The 16,224-nt window shown below is 54.8% G+C and overlaps 2 protein-coding genes across 3 annotated transcripts in view; one reads left to right on the top strand and one right to left on the bottom strand.

Annotated features, from left to right (window-relative positions):
* HSF1 (heat shock transcription factor 1) overlaps positions 1-3,918 on the bottom strand; it is a 52,498-nt gene extending 48,580 nt beyond the window's left edge. The window contains exon 1 of one of the 2 annotated variants that reach the window (XM_069732174.1): positions 3,758-3,918. The gene's annotated coding sequence lies outside the window, so the exon portion shown is untranslated. The remainder of the gene's footprint in view (positions 1-3,757) is intronic. The other variant, XM_069732175.1, reaches the window with a different exon arrangement.
* Positions 3,919-4,010: 92 nt separating this feature from the next.
* BOP1 (BOP1 ribosomal biogenesis factor) overlaps positions 4,011-16,224 on the top strand; it is a 48,510-nt gene continuing 36,296 nt past the window's right edge. The window contains exons 1-2 of the mRNA XM_069732173.1: positions 4,011-4,170; positions 7,353-7,490. Of these exons, the coding sequence (XP_069588274.1) occupies positions 4,138-4,170; positions 7,353-7,490 (171 nt within the window). The 5' untranslated portion in view covers positions 4,011-4,137. The remainder of the gene's footprint in view (positions 4,171-7,352; positions 7,491-16,224) is intronic.

Raw genomic sequence — 16,224 nt, 5'->3', positions numbered from 1 at the left:
ATGTACATATACACATACTGGCCGGTGACCAGGTCATACATGTACATATACACATACTGGCCGGTGACCGGGTCATACATGTACATATACACATACTGGCCGGTGACCGGGTCATACATGTACATATACACGTACTGGCCGGTGACCGGATCATACATGTACATATACACATACTGGCCGGTGACCGGATCATACATGTACATATACACATACTGGCCGGTGACCGGATCATACATGTACATATACACATACTGGCCGGTGACCAGGTCATACATGTACATATACACATACTGGCCGGTGACCGGCTCATACATGTACATATACACATACTGGCCGGTGCCCGGATCATACATGTACATATACACATACTGGCCGGTGCCCGGATCATACATGCACATATACACATACTGGCCGGTGACCGGGTCATACATGCACATATACACATACTGGCCGGTGACCGGGTCATACATGTACATATACTGGCCTCTAACTGGGTCGCTGTGACCAGTGGGGACCGCAGGGGTCAGTATTGGGACCTGTTCTCTTGAACATATTCATTAATGATCTGGTAGAAGGTTTACACAGTAAAATATCGATATTTGCAGATGATACAAAACTATGTAAAGCAGTTAATACAAGAGAAGATAGTATTCTGCTACAGATGGATCTGGATAAGTTGGAAACTTGGGCTGAAAGGTGGCAGATGAGGTTTAACAATGATAAATGTAAGGTTATACACATGGGAAGAGGGAATCAATATCACCATTACACACTGAACGGGAAACCACTGGGTAAATCTGACAGGGAGAAGGACTTGGGGATCCTAGTTAATGATAAACTTACCTGGAGCAGCCAGTGCCAGGCAGCAGCTGCCAAGGCAAACAGGATCATGGGGTGCATTAAAAGAGGTCTGGATACACATGATGAGAGCATTATACTGCCTCTGTACAAATCCCTAGTTAGACCGCACATGGAGTACTGTGTCCAGTTTTGGGCACCGGTGCTCAGGAAGGATATAATGGAACTAGAGAGAGTACAAAGGAGGGCAACAAAATTAATAAAGGGGATGGGAGAACTACAATACCCAGATAGATTAGCGAAATTAGGATTATTTAGTCTAGAAAAAAGACGACTGAGGGGCGATCTAATAACCATGTATAAGTATATAAGGGGACAATACAAATATCTCGCTGAGGATCTGTTTATACCAAGGAAGGTGACGGGCACAAGGGGGCATTCTTTGCGTCTGGAGGAGAGAAGGTTTTTCCACCAACATAGAAGAGGATTCTTTACTGTTAGGGCAGTGAGAATCTGGAATTGCTTGCCTGAGGAGGTGGTGATGGCGAACTCAGTCGAGGGGTTCAAGAGAGGCCTGGATGTCTTCCTGGAGCAGAACAATATTGTATCATACAATTATTAGGTTCTGTAGAAGGACGTAGATCTGGGGATTTATTATGATGGAATGTAGGCTGAACTGGATGGACAAATGTCTTTTTTCGGCCTTACTATGTTACTATACACATACTGGCCGGTGACCGGGTCATACATGTACATATACACATACTGGCCGGTGCCCGGGTCATACATGTACATATACACATACTGGCCGGTGACCGGATCATACATGCACATATACACATACTGTCCGGTGACCGGATCATACATGCACATATACACATACTGTCCGGTGACCGGGTCATACATGCACATATACACATACTGGCCGGTGACCGGGTCATACATGTACATATACACATACTGGCCGGTGCCCGGGTCATACATGTACATATACACATACTGGCCGGTGCCCGGGTCATACATGTACATATACTGGCCGGTGCCCGGGTCATACATGTACATATACACATACTGGCCGGTGCCCGGGTCATACATGTACATATACACATACTGGCCGGTGCCCGGGTCATACATGTACATATACACATACTGTCCGGTGACCGGGTCATACATGTACATATACACATACTGTCCGGTGACCGGGTCATACATGTACATATACACATACTGGCCGGTGACCGGGTCATACATGTACATATACACATACTGGCTGGTGCCCGGGTCATACATGTACATATACACATACTGGCCGGTGACCGGGTCATACATGTACATATACACATACTGGCCGGTGACCGGGTCATACATGTACATATACACATACTGGCAGGATCCTTGCTTTTCATGTGATGTCTGGTGTTGTCCTTGCTTATTGTACAGCGCTGCTGCGGTATGTGGCGGTGATATACACATTACTATTATTGTCTGCTCATTCTTCTCGACCTTTCTGCAGCTTTCGACACTGTTGACCACCCTCTCCTACTCTCTAGGCTCCAGTCACTTGGCATTAAGGACACTGCTCTCTCCTGGTTCTCCTCCTATCTTTCCGACCGCTCCTTCAGTGTTCTGTTCTCTGGCTCCACTTCATCTCCTCTTCCTCTCGCTGTCATGGTACCTCAGGGCTCAGTCCTTGGCCCCTTCTCTTCTCTCTCTACACGGCACCAATTGGACAGACCATCAGCAGATTTGGCTTTCAGTACCATCTTTATGCCGACGACACACAACTATACACATCATCCCCTGACCTTACCCCGCTGTACTACAGAACGCCACTGACTGTCTGTCCGCAGTCTCCAACATCATGTCCGCTCTCTATCTGAAACTCAACCTCTCCAAAACTGAACTTCTGCTCCCACCATCTACTAACCTCCCTAAATCTGACATTTCCCTCTCCGTGGGTGGCACCATAATAACACCCCCGCAGCAGGCGCGCTGTCTGGTGTTATGTTTGACTCCGATCTCTCCTTCACCTCCCATATACAATCTCTTGCCCGCTCGTGCCGCTTACACCTAAAGAACATCTCTAGAATCCGCCCTTTTCTCACCATGGAGACAACTAAAACCCTCACGGTCGCCCTGATCCACTCCCGCCTGGACTACTGTAACGCTCTATTAATTGGCCTCCCCCTAACGCGACTTTCCCCTCTCCAGTCCATCCTTAATGCTCAGCCAGGGTCGTCCATCTGGCTAATCGTTACTCGGACGCGTCCGCTCTTCGCCAGTCGTTACACTGGCTGCCCATTCATTACAGGATACAATTCAAAGTACTTGTTCTCACCCACAAAGCTCTCCACAGTGCGGCCCCCCATACATCTCCTCCCTCATTTCTGTCTATCAGCCTAACAGACCACTGCACTCTGCAAATGACTTTCGACTAACCTCTGCACTCATCCGTACCTCCCACTCCCGACTCCAAGACTTCTCCCGTGCTGCGCTAATCCTCTGGAATGCTCTACCCCAAGATATTAGGACCATCCATAATTTGCATAGTTTTAGGCGCTCGCTCAAAACACATTTGTTCAGAGCGGCCTATCACGTTCACTAATCAAAGTTATGTTATGTTTGTGTGTGTGTAGCCCATTCACTATCTCCATCTATCCCCCACCCCCTGAAGATGGCCGGACCCTCATTGTAAATACATCATTGTAAATACACACCTGTACTTTGTATCTCCCCCACCTCATTGTAGATTGTAAGCTCTCACGAGCAGGGGCGGCTTATTTCGCCTTAATTATTGTATTGTTAACATTGTTACTTATGACTGTTGTGTTTGAAACTGTTAAACTGTAAAGCGCTGCGGAATATGTTGGCGCTATATAAATAAAGATGATTATTATTATTACCATCATACATGATAGAAGAGGAGCTCTCGGTATAAGTCTATAGTATTACTCTGTACCTGGGTCCTCCGGGTCCGCACTCTCCGCCCTGCAGCCCTCAGGGGCCCCTCACACTCCGCACACAGTCCGGGGCCCGCAAACCTCTGGTCGCCGCCATCTTGGTGTGCCGTGACAAACTGCGCATGCGGCCTACGCCTCCTTATTGCGCAGCCTCAGGTGCTTCATAAGGAGCAATTACAGTCGCCAAGCACTTCTCTCCTGCCACTACCAAGATGGCGTCGGTGGTTTCCGGCAGAGCAGAGGGCGGAGTCAACGCTGGACGATCGTTTCCGGTTTGTTGGCTGCAGACACACGTGTTCCCGGCCGGTTCCCTGCGCTCCAGTAATCCGGGAACCAACTGACTGCTACACCGGCAGAACATACCCGGAACAGCGGAACCATGAAGAGGCGGAGCACGGAGAGCGCGGAGCCGGTGAGGAGGAAGGAGACGAGACCCCCCGTACTGAGGAGAATGTCCTCCTCCTCCCCCTGTACTGAGGAGAATGTCCTCCTCCCCCCCCCCCCGTACTGAGGAGAATGTCCTCCTCCTCCCCCTGTACTGAGGAGAATGTCCTCCTCCTCCCCCCCTGTACTGAGGAGAATATCCTCCTCCTCCTCCCCCCCCCTGTACTGAGGAGAATGTCCTCCTCCTCCCCCCCCTGTACTGAGGAGAATGTCCTCCTCCTCCCCCCCCTGTACTGAGGAGAATGTCCTCCTCCTCCCCCCCCCGTACTGAGGAGAATGTCCTCCTCCTCCCCCCCCCTGTACTGAGGAGAATGTCCTCCTCCCCCGTACTGAGGAGAATGTCCTCCTCCCCCCCCCCCCGTACTGAGGAGAATGTCCTCCTCCTCCCCCCCTGTACTGAGGATAATGTCCTCCTCCTCCCCCCCTGTACTGAGTAGAATGTCCTCCTCCCCCCCCCCTGTACTGAGGAGAATGTTCTCCTCCCCCCCCCCTGTACTGAGGAGAATGTCCTCCTCCTCCCCCCCCCTTTACCGAGGAGAATGTCCTCCTCCTCCCCCCCCCTTTACCGAGGAGAATGTCCTCCTCCTCCCCCCCCCTTTACCGAGGAGAATGTCCTCCTCCTCCCCCCCCCTGTACCGAGGAGAATGTCCTCCTCCTCCCCCCCCTTTACCGAGGAGAATGTCCTCCTCCTCCCCCCTGTACTGAGGAGAATGTCCTCCTCCTCCCCCCTGTACTGAGGAGAATGTCCTCCTCCTCCCCCCTGTACTGAGGAGAATGTCCTCCTCCTCCCCCCTGTACTGAGGAGAATGTCCTCCTCCTCCCCCCCTGTACCGAGGAGAATGTCCTCCTCCTCCCCCCCTGTACCGAGGAGAATGTCCTCCTCCTCCCCCCCCCTTTACCGAGGAGAATGTCCTCCTCCTCCCCCCCCTGTACTGAGGAGAATGTCCTCCTCCTCCCCCCCCTGTACTGAGGAGAATGTCCTCCTCCTCCCCCCTGTACTGAGGAGAATGTCCTCCTCCTCCCCCCTGTACTGAGGAGAATGTCCTCCTCCTCCCCCCTGTACTGAGGAGAATGTCCTCCTCCTCCCCCCTGTACTGAGGAGAATGTCCTCCTCCTCCCCCCTGTACTGAGGAGAATGTCCTCCTCCTCCCCCCCTGTACTGAGGAGAATGTCCTCCTCCTCCCCCCTGTACTGAGGAGAATGTCCTCCTCCTCCCCCCTGTACTGAGGAGAATGTCCTCCTCCCCCCCCCCCGTACTGAGGAGAATGTCCTCCTCCTCCCCCCCCTGTACTGAGGAGAATGTTCTCCTCCCCCCCCCCTGTACTGAGGAGAATGTCCTCCTCCTCCTCCCCCCCCTGTACTGAGGAGAATGTCCTCCTCCTCCCCCCCCTGTACTGAGGAGAATGTCCTCCTCCCCCCCCCCCTGTACTGAGGAGAATGTCCTCCTCCTCCCCCCCTGTACTGAGGAGAATGTCCTCCTCCCCCCCCCCTGTACTGAGGAGAATGTTCTCCTCCCCCCCCCTGTACTGAGGAGAATGTCCTCCTCCTCCCCCCCCTGTACCGAGGAGAATGTCCTCCTCCTCCCCCCCCCCTTTACCGAGGAGAATGTCCTCCTCCTCCCCCCCCCCTTTACCGAGGAGAATGTCCTCCTCCTCCCCCCCCCCTGTACCGAGGAGAATGTCCTCCTCCTCCCCCCCTTTACCGAGGAGAATGTCCTCCTCCTCCCCCCCCTGTACTGAGGAGAATGTCCTCCTCCTCCCCCCTGTACTGAGGAGAATGTCCTCCTCCTCCCCCCTGTACTGAGGAGAATGTCCTCCTCCTCCCCCCTGTACTGAGGAGAATGTCCTCCTCCTCCCCCCTGTACCGAGGAGAATGTTCTCCTCCCCCCCCCTGTACCGAGGAGAATGTCCTCCTCCTCCCCCCCTGTACCGAGGAGAATGTCCTCCTCCTCCCCCCCCCCTTTACCGAGGAGAATGTCCTCCTCCTCCCCCCCCCTGTACTGAGGAGAATGTCCTCCTCCTCCCCCCCGTACTGAGGAGAATGTCCTCCTCCTCCCCCCCCCCCCCCCGTACTGAGGAGAATGTCCTCCTCCTCCCCCCCCCCCCGTACTGAGGAGAATGTCCTCCTCCTCCCCCCCCCGTACTGAGGAGAATGTCCTCCTCCTCCCCCCCCCCCCGTACTGAGGAGAATGTCCTCCTCCTCCCCCCCCCCCCCCCCGTACTGAGGAGAATGTCCTCCTCCTCCCCCCCCCCCCCCGTACTGAGGAGAATGTCCTCCTCCTCCCCCCCCCCCCCGTACTGAGGAGAATGTCCTCCTCCTCCCCCCTGTACTGAGGAGAATGTCCTCCTCCTCCCCCCCCTGTACTGAGGAGAATGTCCTCCTCCTCCCCCCCCCCCCCCGTACTGAGGAGAATGTCCTCCTCCTCCCCCCCCCCCCGTACTGAGGAGAATGTCCTCCTCCTCCCCCCTGTACTGAGGAGAATGTCCTCCTCCTCCCCCCCCTGTACTGAGGAGAATGTCCTCCTCCTCCCCCCCCTGTACTGAGGAGAATGTCGTCCCCCCCCCCCCCCCGTACTGAGGAGAATGTCGTCCTCCTCCCCCCCCCTGTACTGAGAATGCCCCCCCCCCTGTACTGAGGAGAATGTCCTCCTCCTTCCCCCTGTACTGAGGAGAATGTCCTCCTCCTCCCCCCCCTGTACTGAGGAGAATGTCCTCCTCCTCCCCCCCCTGTACTGAGGAGAATGTCGTCCCCCCCCCCCCCCGTACTGAGGAGAATGTCGTCCTCCTCCCCCCCCCTGTACTGAGAATGCCCCCCCCCCTGTACTGAGGAGAATGTCCTCCTCCTTCCCCCTGTACTGAGGAGAATGCCCTCCTCCTCCCCCCTGTACTGAGGAGAATGTCCTCCTCCTCCCCCCTGTACTGAGGAGAATGTCCTCCTCCTCCCCCCTGTACTGAGGAGAATGTCCTCCTCCTCCCCCCTGTACTGAGGAGAATGTCCTCCTCCCCCCCCCCCCCCCCCCCCTGTACTGAGGAGAATCTCCTCCTCCTCCCCCCCCCCCCCCCCCCTGTACTGGGGAGAATGTCCTAATGTCCTCCTCCTCCTTGCCCCCCCCCCTCGCCCAGTGTGTAATCCTCTGTCTCCTTCCTGCAGGGGGCGCTGCTCGGGGAGGCCGCGGTGCTGAGTGACGCGGATGAGTCGGACCTCAGTGACAGTGAGGAGAGCCAGTACTCCGGGCTGGAGGACTCCGCCACTGACAGCAGCGAGGAGAAGGTGGAGGATGAAGACGCGGTAAGTCAGGACATGTTGTCGGACCCCCATCTTATTATCTACAGGCTCATTATAAGAGGCCGGATTTGCTGCTTTGTTGTTGTCTTGTGCTCGCTGCTCAAGGTTAGGGCCCCCAAAATGTCATTATTCTCCTTCATCATCATCATCATTATTATTATTATTATTATTATTATTATTATTATTATTCATTATTATATCACCATTTATTCCATGGCGCTGTACATGTGAGGAGGGGTGTACATAATAAAACAGTACAATAATCTTAAACTATACAAGTCACAACTGGTACAGGAGGAGAGAGGACCCTGCCCGCGAGGGATCACAATCTACAAGGGATGGGTGAGGATACAGGAGGAGAGAGGACCCTGCCCGCGAGGGCTCACAATCTACAAGGGATGGGTGAGGATACAGGAGAGAGGACCCTGCCCGCGAGGGCTCACAGTCTACAAGGGATGGGTGAGGATACAGGAGGAGAGAGGACCCTGCCCGCGAGGGATCACAATCTACAAGGGATGGGTGAGGATACAGGAGGAGAGGACCCTGCCCGCGAGGGCTCACAATCTACAAGGGATGGGTGAGGATACAGGAGGAGAGGACCCTGCCCGCGAGGGCTCACAATCTACAAGGGATGGGTGAGGATACAGGAGGAGAGGACCCTGCCCGCGAGGGATCACAATCTACAAGGGATGGGTGAGGATACAGGAGGAGAGAGGACCCTGCCCGCGAGGGATCACAATCTACAAGGGATGGGTGAGGATACAGGAGGAGAGGACCCTGCCCGCGAGGGCTCACAATCTACAAGGGATGGGTGAGGATACAGGAGGAGAGAGGACCCTGCCCGCGAGGGATCACAATCTACAAGGGATGGGTGAGGATACAGGAGGAGAGGACCCTGCCCGCGAGGGCTCACAATCTACAAGGGATGGGTGAGAATACAGTAGGAGAGAGGACCCTGCCCGCGAGGGCTCACAATCTACCAGGGATGGGTGAGGATACAGGAGGAGAGAGGACCCTGCCCGCGAGGGCTCACAATCTACAAGGGATGGGTGAGGATACAGGAGGAGAGAGGACCCTGCCCGCGAGGGCTCACAATCTACCAGGGATGGGTGAGGATACAGGAGGAGAGAGGACCCTGCCCGCGAGGGCTCACAATCTACCAGGGATGGGTGAGGATACAGGAGGAGAGAGGACCCTGCCCGCGAGGGCTCACAATCTACAAGGGATGGGTGAGGATACAGGAGGAGAGAGGACCCTGCCCGCGAGGGCTCACAATCTACAAGGGATGGGTGAGGATACAGGAGGAGAGAGGACCCTGCCCGCGAGGGCTCACAATCTACAGGGGATGGGTGAGGATACAGGAGGAGAGAGGACCCTGCCCGCGAGGGCTCACAATCTACAAGGGATGGGTGAGGATACAGGAGGAGAGAGGACCCTGCCCGCGAGGGCTCACAATCTACAAGGGATGGGTGAGGATACAGGAGGAGAGAGGACCCTGCCCGCGAGGGCTCACAATCTACACGGGATGGGTGAGGATACAGGAGGAGAGAGGACCCTGCCCGCGAGGGCTCACAATCTACAAGGGATGGGTGAGGAAACAGGAGGAGAGAGGACCCTGCCCGCGAGGGCTCACAGTCTACAAGGGATGGGTGAGGATACAGGAGGAGAGAGGACCCTGCCCGCGAGGGCTCACAGTCTACAAGGGATGGGTGAGGATACAGGAGGAGAGAGGACCCTGCCCGCGAGGGCTCACAATCTACAAGGGATGGGTGAGAATACAGTAGGTGAAGATAGAGGGGGTCGTGCAGTGGTTTGGTCGATCGGTGGATTCTGTTTTGTCCATGTTAAGTTTTAGAAATCTAGCAGAGAAGAAGGATGAAATAGTGGACAGACATTGAGGGATTCTGGTTAGTAGGGAGGTGATATCTGGTCCAGAGATGTAGATCTGTGTGTCATCAGCATAGAGGTGATACTGAAATCCATGAGATTCTATGAGCTGTCCCAGGCCAAAGGTGTAAATGGAGAAGAGCAGGGGCCCTAGGACTGAACCTTGTGGGACTCTGACAGATAGAGGGCGAGGTGAGGAGGTGGTGTGTGAGTGGGAGACGCTGAATGTCCGGTCTGTTAGGTATGATGAGATCCAGGATAGGGCCAAGTCTGTGATGCCAAGGGATGAGAGGGTCTGTAATAATAGGGAATGGTCCACTGGGTCAAAGGCAGACGACAGGTCCAGGGGAGGAGGACAGAGTAGTGTAGGAGGCAGAGGACAGGTCCAGGAGGAGGAGGACAGAGTAGTGTAGAAGGCAGAGGACAGGTCCAGGAGGAGGAGGACAGAGTAGTGTAGAAGGCAGAGGACAGGTCCAGGAGGAGGAGGACAGGTCCAGCAGGAGGAGGACAGAGTAGTGTAGAAGGCAGAGGACAGGTCCAGGAGGAGGAGGACAGAGTAGTATAGAAGGCGAGGACAGGTCCAGGAGGAGGAGGACAGAGTAGTGTAGAAGGCAGAGGACAGGTCCAGGAGGAGGAGGACAGAGTAGTGTAGAAGGCAGAGGACAGATCTAGGAGGAGGAGGACAGAGTAGTGTAGAAGGCAGAGGACAGGTCCAGGAGGAGGAGGACAGAGTAGTGTAGAAGGCAGAGGACAGGTCCAGGAGGAGGAGGACAGGTCCAGCAGGAGGAGGACAGAGTAGTGTAGAAGGCAGAGGACAGGTCCAGGAGGAGGAGGACAGAGTAGTATAGAAGGCGAGGACAGGTCCAGGAGGAGGAGGACAGAGTAGTGTAGAAGGCAGAGGACAGGTCCAGGAGGAGGAGGACAGAGTAGTGTAGAAGGCAGAGGACAGATCTAGGAGGAGGAGGACAGAGTAGTGTAGAAGGCAGAGGACAGGTCCAGGGGGAGGAGGACAGAGTATTGTAGAAGGCAGATGACAGGTCCAGGAGGAGGAGGACAGAGTAGTGTAGAAGGCAGAGGACAGGTCCAGGGGGAGGAGGACAGAGTAGTGTAGAAGGCAGAGGACAGGTCCAGGGGGAGGAGGACAGAGTAGTGTAGAAGGCAGAGGACAGGTCCAGGGGGAGGAGGACAGAGTAGTGTAGAAGGCAGATGACAGGTCCAGGGGGAGGAGGACAGAGTAGTGTAGAAGGCAGAGGACAGGTCCAGGGGGAGGAGGACAGAGTAGTGTAGAAGGCAGATGACAGGTCCAGGGGGAGGAGGACAGAGTAGTGTAAAAGGCAGATGACAGGTCCAGGGGGAGGAGGACAGAGTAGTGTAAAAGGCAGATGACAGGTCCAGGGGGAGGAGGACAGAGTAGTGTAGAAGGCAGAGGACAGGTCCAGGGGGAGGAGGACAGAGTAGTGTAGAAGGCAGAGGACAGGTCCAGGGGGAGGAGGACAGAGTAGTGTAGAAGGCAGAGGACAGGTCCAGGGGGAGGAGGACAGAGTAGTGTAGAAGGCAGAGGACAGGTCCAGGGGGAGGAGGACAGAGTAGTGTAGAAGGCAGAGGACAGGTCCAGGGGGAGGAGGACAGAGTAGTGTAGAAGGCAGAGGACAGGTCCAGGGGGAGGAGGACAGAGTAGTGTAGAAGGCAGAGGACAGGTCCAGGGGGAGGAGGACAGAGTAGTGTAGAAGGCAGAGGACAGGTCCAGGGGGAGGAGGACAGAGTAGTGTAGAAGGCAGAGGACAGGTCCAGGGGGAGGAGGACAGAGTAGTGTAGAAGGCAGAGGACAGGTCCAGGGGGAGGAGGACAGAGTAGTGTAGAAGGCAGAGGACAGGTCCAGGGGGAGGAGGACAGAGTAGTGTAGAAGGCAGAGGACAGGTCCAGGGGGAGGAGGACAGAGTAGTGTAGAAGGCAGAGGACAGGTCCAGGGGGAGGAGGACAGAGTAGTGTAGAAGGCAGAGGACAGGTCCAGGGGGAGGAGGACAGAGTAGTGTAGAAGGCAGAGGACAGGTCCAGGGGGAGGAGGACAGAGTAGTGTAGAAGGCAGAGGACAGGTCCAGGGGGAGGAGGACAGAGTAGTGTAGAAGGCAGAGGACAGGTCCAGGGGGAGGAGGACAGAGTAGTGTAGAAGGCAGAGGACAGGCCCAGGGGGAGGAGGACAGAGTAGTGTAGAAGGCAGAGGACAGGCCCAGGGGGAGGAGGACAGAGTAGTGTAGAAGGCAGAGGACAGGCCCAGGGGGAGGAGGACAGAGTAGTGTAGAAGGCAGAGGACAGGCCCAGGGGGAGGAGGACAGAGTAGTGTAGAAGGCAGAGGACAGGCCCAGGGGGAGGAGGACAGAGTAGTGTAGAAGGCAGAGGACAGGCCCAGGGGGAGGAGGACAGAGTAGTGTAGAAGGCAGAGGACAGGCCCAGGGGGAGGAGGACAGAGTAGTGTAGAAGGCAGAGGACAGGCCCAGGGGGAGGAGGACAGAGTAGTGTAGAAGGCAGAGGACAGGCCCAGGGGGAGGAGGACAGAGTAGTGTAGAAGGCAGAGGACAGGCCCAGGGGGAGGAGGACAGAGTAGTGTAGAAGGCAGAGGACAGGCCCAGGGGGAGGAGGACAGAGTAGTGTAGAAGGCAGAGGACAGGCCCAGGGGGAGGAGGACAGAGTAGTGTAGAAGGCAGAGGACAGGCCCAGGGGGAGGAGGACAGAGTAGTGTAGAAGGCAGAGGACAGGCCCAGGGGGAGGAGGACAGAGTAGTGTAGAAGGCAGAGGACAGGCCCAGGGGGAGGAGGACAGAGTAGTGTAGAAGGCAGAGGACAGGCCCAGGGGGAGGAGGACAGAGTAGTGTAGAAGGCAGAGGACAGGCCCAGGGGGAGGAGGACAGAGTAGTGTAGAAGGCAGAGGACAGGCCCAGGGGGAGGAGGACAGAGTAGTGTAGAAGGCAGAGGACAGGCCCAGGGGGAGGAGGACAGAGTAGTGTAGAAGGCAGAGGACAGGCCCAGGGGGAGGAGGACAGAGTAGTGTAGAAGGCAGAGGACAGGCCCAGGGGGAGGAGGACAGAGTAGTGTAGAAGGCAGAGGACAGGCCCAGGGGGAGGAGGACAGAGTAGTGTAGAAGGCAGAGGACAGGCCCAGGGGGAGGAGGACAGAGTAGTGTAGAAGGCAGAGGACAGGCCCAGGGGGAGGAGGACAGAGTAGTGTAGAAGGCAGAGGACAGGCCCAGGGGGAGGAGGACAGAGTAGTGTAGAAGGCAGAGGACAGGCCCAGGGGGAGGAGGACAGAGTAGTGTAGAAGGCAGAGGACAGGCCCAGGGGGAGGAGGACAGAGTAGTGTAGAAGGCAGAGGACAGGCCCAGGGGGAGGAGGACAGAGTAGTGTAGAAGGCAGAGGACAGGCCCAGGGGGAGGAGGACAGAGTAGTGTAGAAGGCAGAGGACAGGCCCAGGGGGAGGAGGACAGAGTAGTGTAGAAGGCAGAGGACAGGCCCAGGGGGAGGAGGACAGAGTAGTGTAGAAGGCAGAGGACAGGCCCAGGGGGAGGAGGACAGAGTAGTGTAGAAGGCAGAGGACAGGCCCAGGGGGAGGAGGACAGAGTAGTGTAGAAGGCAGAGGACAGGCCCAGGGGGAGGAGGACAGAGTAGTGTAGAAGGCAGAGGACAGGCCCAGGGGGAGGAGGACAGAGTAGTGTAGAAGGCAGAGGACAGGCCCAGGGGGAGGAGGACAGAGTAGTGTAGAAGGCAGAGGACAGGCCCAGGGGGAGGAGGACAGAGTAGTGTAGAAGGCAGAGGACAGGCCCAGGGGGAGGAGGACAGAGTAGTGTCGCTTGCTCTTGGCGGTTAATAGGTCATTGGTGGCCTTAGTTAGGGCAGTTTCAGTGGAGTGGTGTGACCGGAAGCCTGATTGTAAGCGGTCGAAGAGCGAGCAGGAGGTATTGCGGATGAGGCACACATTTAAAGCTCGGAATAGGAACGGTAATGCCAGTATTCATAGGGATATAGTGTTGGCGTATGTGTGTGGTGAGGGGACTACTAGGGGGGTTATCTCCACTCTTTATAAAGACTTGCTGCATACTTACCTTCTGGGGTATCCGACCACGGCAAGAGCTCGGTGGGAGAGAGATGTGGGCCCAATGGAGAATGAAGCTTAGGAGTCGGTGGTGGAATAGGTGCCAAGGCTGCCACTGAGCGAACTGTACAGGCTGCCACTGAGCGAACCGTACAGGCTGCCACTGAGCGAACCGTACAGGCTTCCACAACTATGTGATACAGAGTCTATAAATCTCCGGAAGTATTGTTCACGGCAGGTTTGCGTGATGACTCTGAATGGCCGAGGTGTGGGTCCGCAGATGCTGACATATCTCATATGATGTGGACATGTCCGACACTGGCTGCTTTTTGGTTGGTGGTTTTGAGTCGAGTGGAAGGAGCGTACAAATGTACGGTGCCAAGAGAGACGATGGTGTGCTTGTTGGCGTGCGTGGATAACCATCTGAAGACCGCCATTGCCAGATTACTGTATATGGCTCGAAAGGATGAGCCGCCTACAAGAAGGGAATTCCTTCAGGATGTAAAACAGGGCCTGGTATTAGAAAAAGGGATTTATAAGAAAAGAGGGAAAATAGAAACCTCCGACAAATTGTGGTCTTCGTGGCTCGCCATGGGATAGGTTCACTATAGAAGAAGTGTGTATAATACGAGGCGTGCAGATCTACATGAGAGGATAGTAACGCTATAATCCTGATGGCTAGGTTATTAGAAGAGGTGGGCTGTCTGTGTGGGAGGGGGTGCATTAAGTTGGGAATGGGGGGTCTGTTTTGGGGTGAAAACTCTGTATTGAAATATAAGAATGTAACAAGTTAATGGTCATGTGATCCTAAATAAAAAATTTGAGTTAAAAAAAAAAAAAAAGGAGCAGGAAGATAGATGGGAGGACAGTTCAAGATGGACGTGTTGTTCCAGTAGTTTTGAGGCATAGGGGAGAAGTGATATAGGGCGATAGCTAGATACAGAAGATGGGTCAAGAGAAGGCTTTTTGAGGATAGGTGTGATTGAGGCATGTTTAAAGCTTGAGGGGAAAACACCAGTTGTAAAGTTATATGTCCACGTTCAGGATGGCATCAGGATTTGGTCAGGATTTTATGCAGGTAAAATTCTGACCAAATCTGCACCTGAGGTCACTGGCAGGTCACCTGCGCTGTCCTTGCGTTGTTTCAGTAATGTAAGGACATGCTGCGTTCTTATGTATGTCCGTTTCCGCGTGTCTGCCGCATGCGTCTTTTATTGCATAGTGGATACGGGATTTCTTGAAATCCCCTCCACTATGCTGTAACATCTGGACGCTGCGGCTCAACGCAGCGTCAAACACGCAGCGTTTCCTGAACGTGGAAACATACCTTTAGTGATAGGTTGAAGAGATGGGTTAGGGTTGGGATGAAGACTGTGGTGAGGTTTGGGATGAAGTGGGATGGGATCGGGTCAAGTGCACAGGTGGTGAGATGTGATCTTGAGAGTAGAGTGGAGAGTCCGTCTTCTGTAATGGTGGAAAAGTTGGTTTTGGAGGTGGAGGGCTGGGCAGTTGGGAGGAAGGGCTCTGGGGGTTGTTGACCAAAACTGTCTCTGATGTTCTCAATCTTCTGCTTGAAAAATGAGGCAAAGTCTTCAGCTGAGATGAGTGGGGAGGGAGGAGGTGCTGGGGGATGGAGGAGAGAGTTGAAAAACTGTGAGACAGGGAGGATATGAGAGACGAGAAGTAGGTTTGTTTAACTGTGACGAGTGTGGTCTTGGAAGTAGTGAGGGACTGTTTGAATGCGATTAAGTGCTCGTTGGAGTGGGATCTTTTCCATCTGCGCTCAGCAGCCCTGGAAGCCCGCCTCAGTTCTTTGGTCAGGCTGGTGTGCCAGGGCTGTCTTTTGATTTTTCGAGCTTTGGTATGTGTGAGAGGGGCAACCGATTCCAGAGCTACAGCTATTGTGGTGTTATATAGAGCGGCAGCGTCATCCGCATTGTGTAGGGAACTTATGTCTGTGAGAGGGAGGAGGGATTCAGAGAATGAATGTAGATCAAGGTGTTTAAGATTTCTGCGAGGGTGTGCAAGTTTGTGGGGTGGGGATTGTAGACAAGGAGTGGAGACGGAAGAGAATGTGAGTAGATTGTGGTCTAAAAGAGGGAGAGGCGAGTTAGGTTAGATAGGGAGCAGAGGCGGGTGAAGATGAGGTCCAGTGTGTGACCGTCTTTGTGAGTGTCTGCAGAAGACCATTGAGTAAGGCCGAAGGAGGAAGTGAGAGATAGAAGTTTACTGGCAGCTGAGAGGGAAGAGTCAATGGGGATGTTGAAGTCACCCATGATGATAGCGGGGATGTCCACGGAAAGGAAATTAAGTAGCCAGGTGGTGAAGTAGTCAAAGAAGATGGTGGCTGGCCCTGGGGGGGGGCGGTAGATGACAGCCAGTTGGAGGTTGGTGGGGGAGTAGATGCGCACAGTGCACCTCAAAGGAAGGGAGGGCAACAGAGGGTGGCAGTGGGATTGGGGAGAAGGAGCAGTTATCTGACAGGAGAAAACCAACTCCTCCGCCATGTTTGCTGCTGGGGCGGGGAGTGTGAGAAAGGTGGAAGCCACCGTAAGAGAGTGCAGCAGGGGAGACTGTGTCAGAGGGGGTGAGCCAGGTTTCGGTGATGGCGAGGAAGGAAAGTTTGGTAGTAACAAAGAGATCATGGATGTAGGAAAGCTTGTTGCAGACAGAGCGAGCATTCTACAGAGCTCCTGTTAGTGGGACTGGGGAAGCGGGGGCTGGGCAAATGGGTATAGGGTTAGAGAGGTTACGGAAAGTTGTGATAG

The sequence above is a fragment of the Ranitomeya imitator genome, chromosome 6 (genome assembly GCF_032444005.1).
Source record: "Ranitomeya imitator isolate aRanImi1 chromosome 6, aRanImi1.pri, whole genome shotgun sequence".
NCBI lineage: Eukaryota > Metazoa > Chordata > Amphibia > Anura > Dendrobatidae > Ranitomeya > Ranitomeya imitator.
This window is presented reverse-complemented; position numbering and strand designations above follow the sequence as displayed.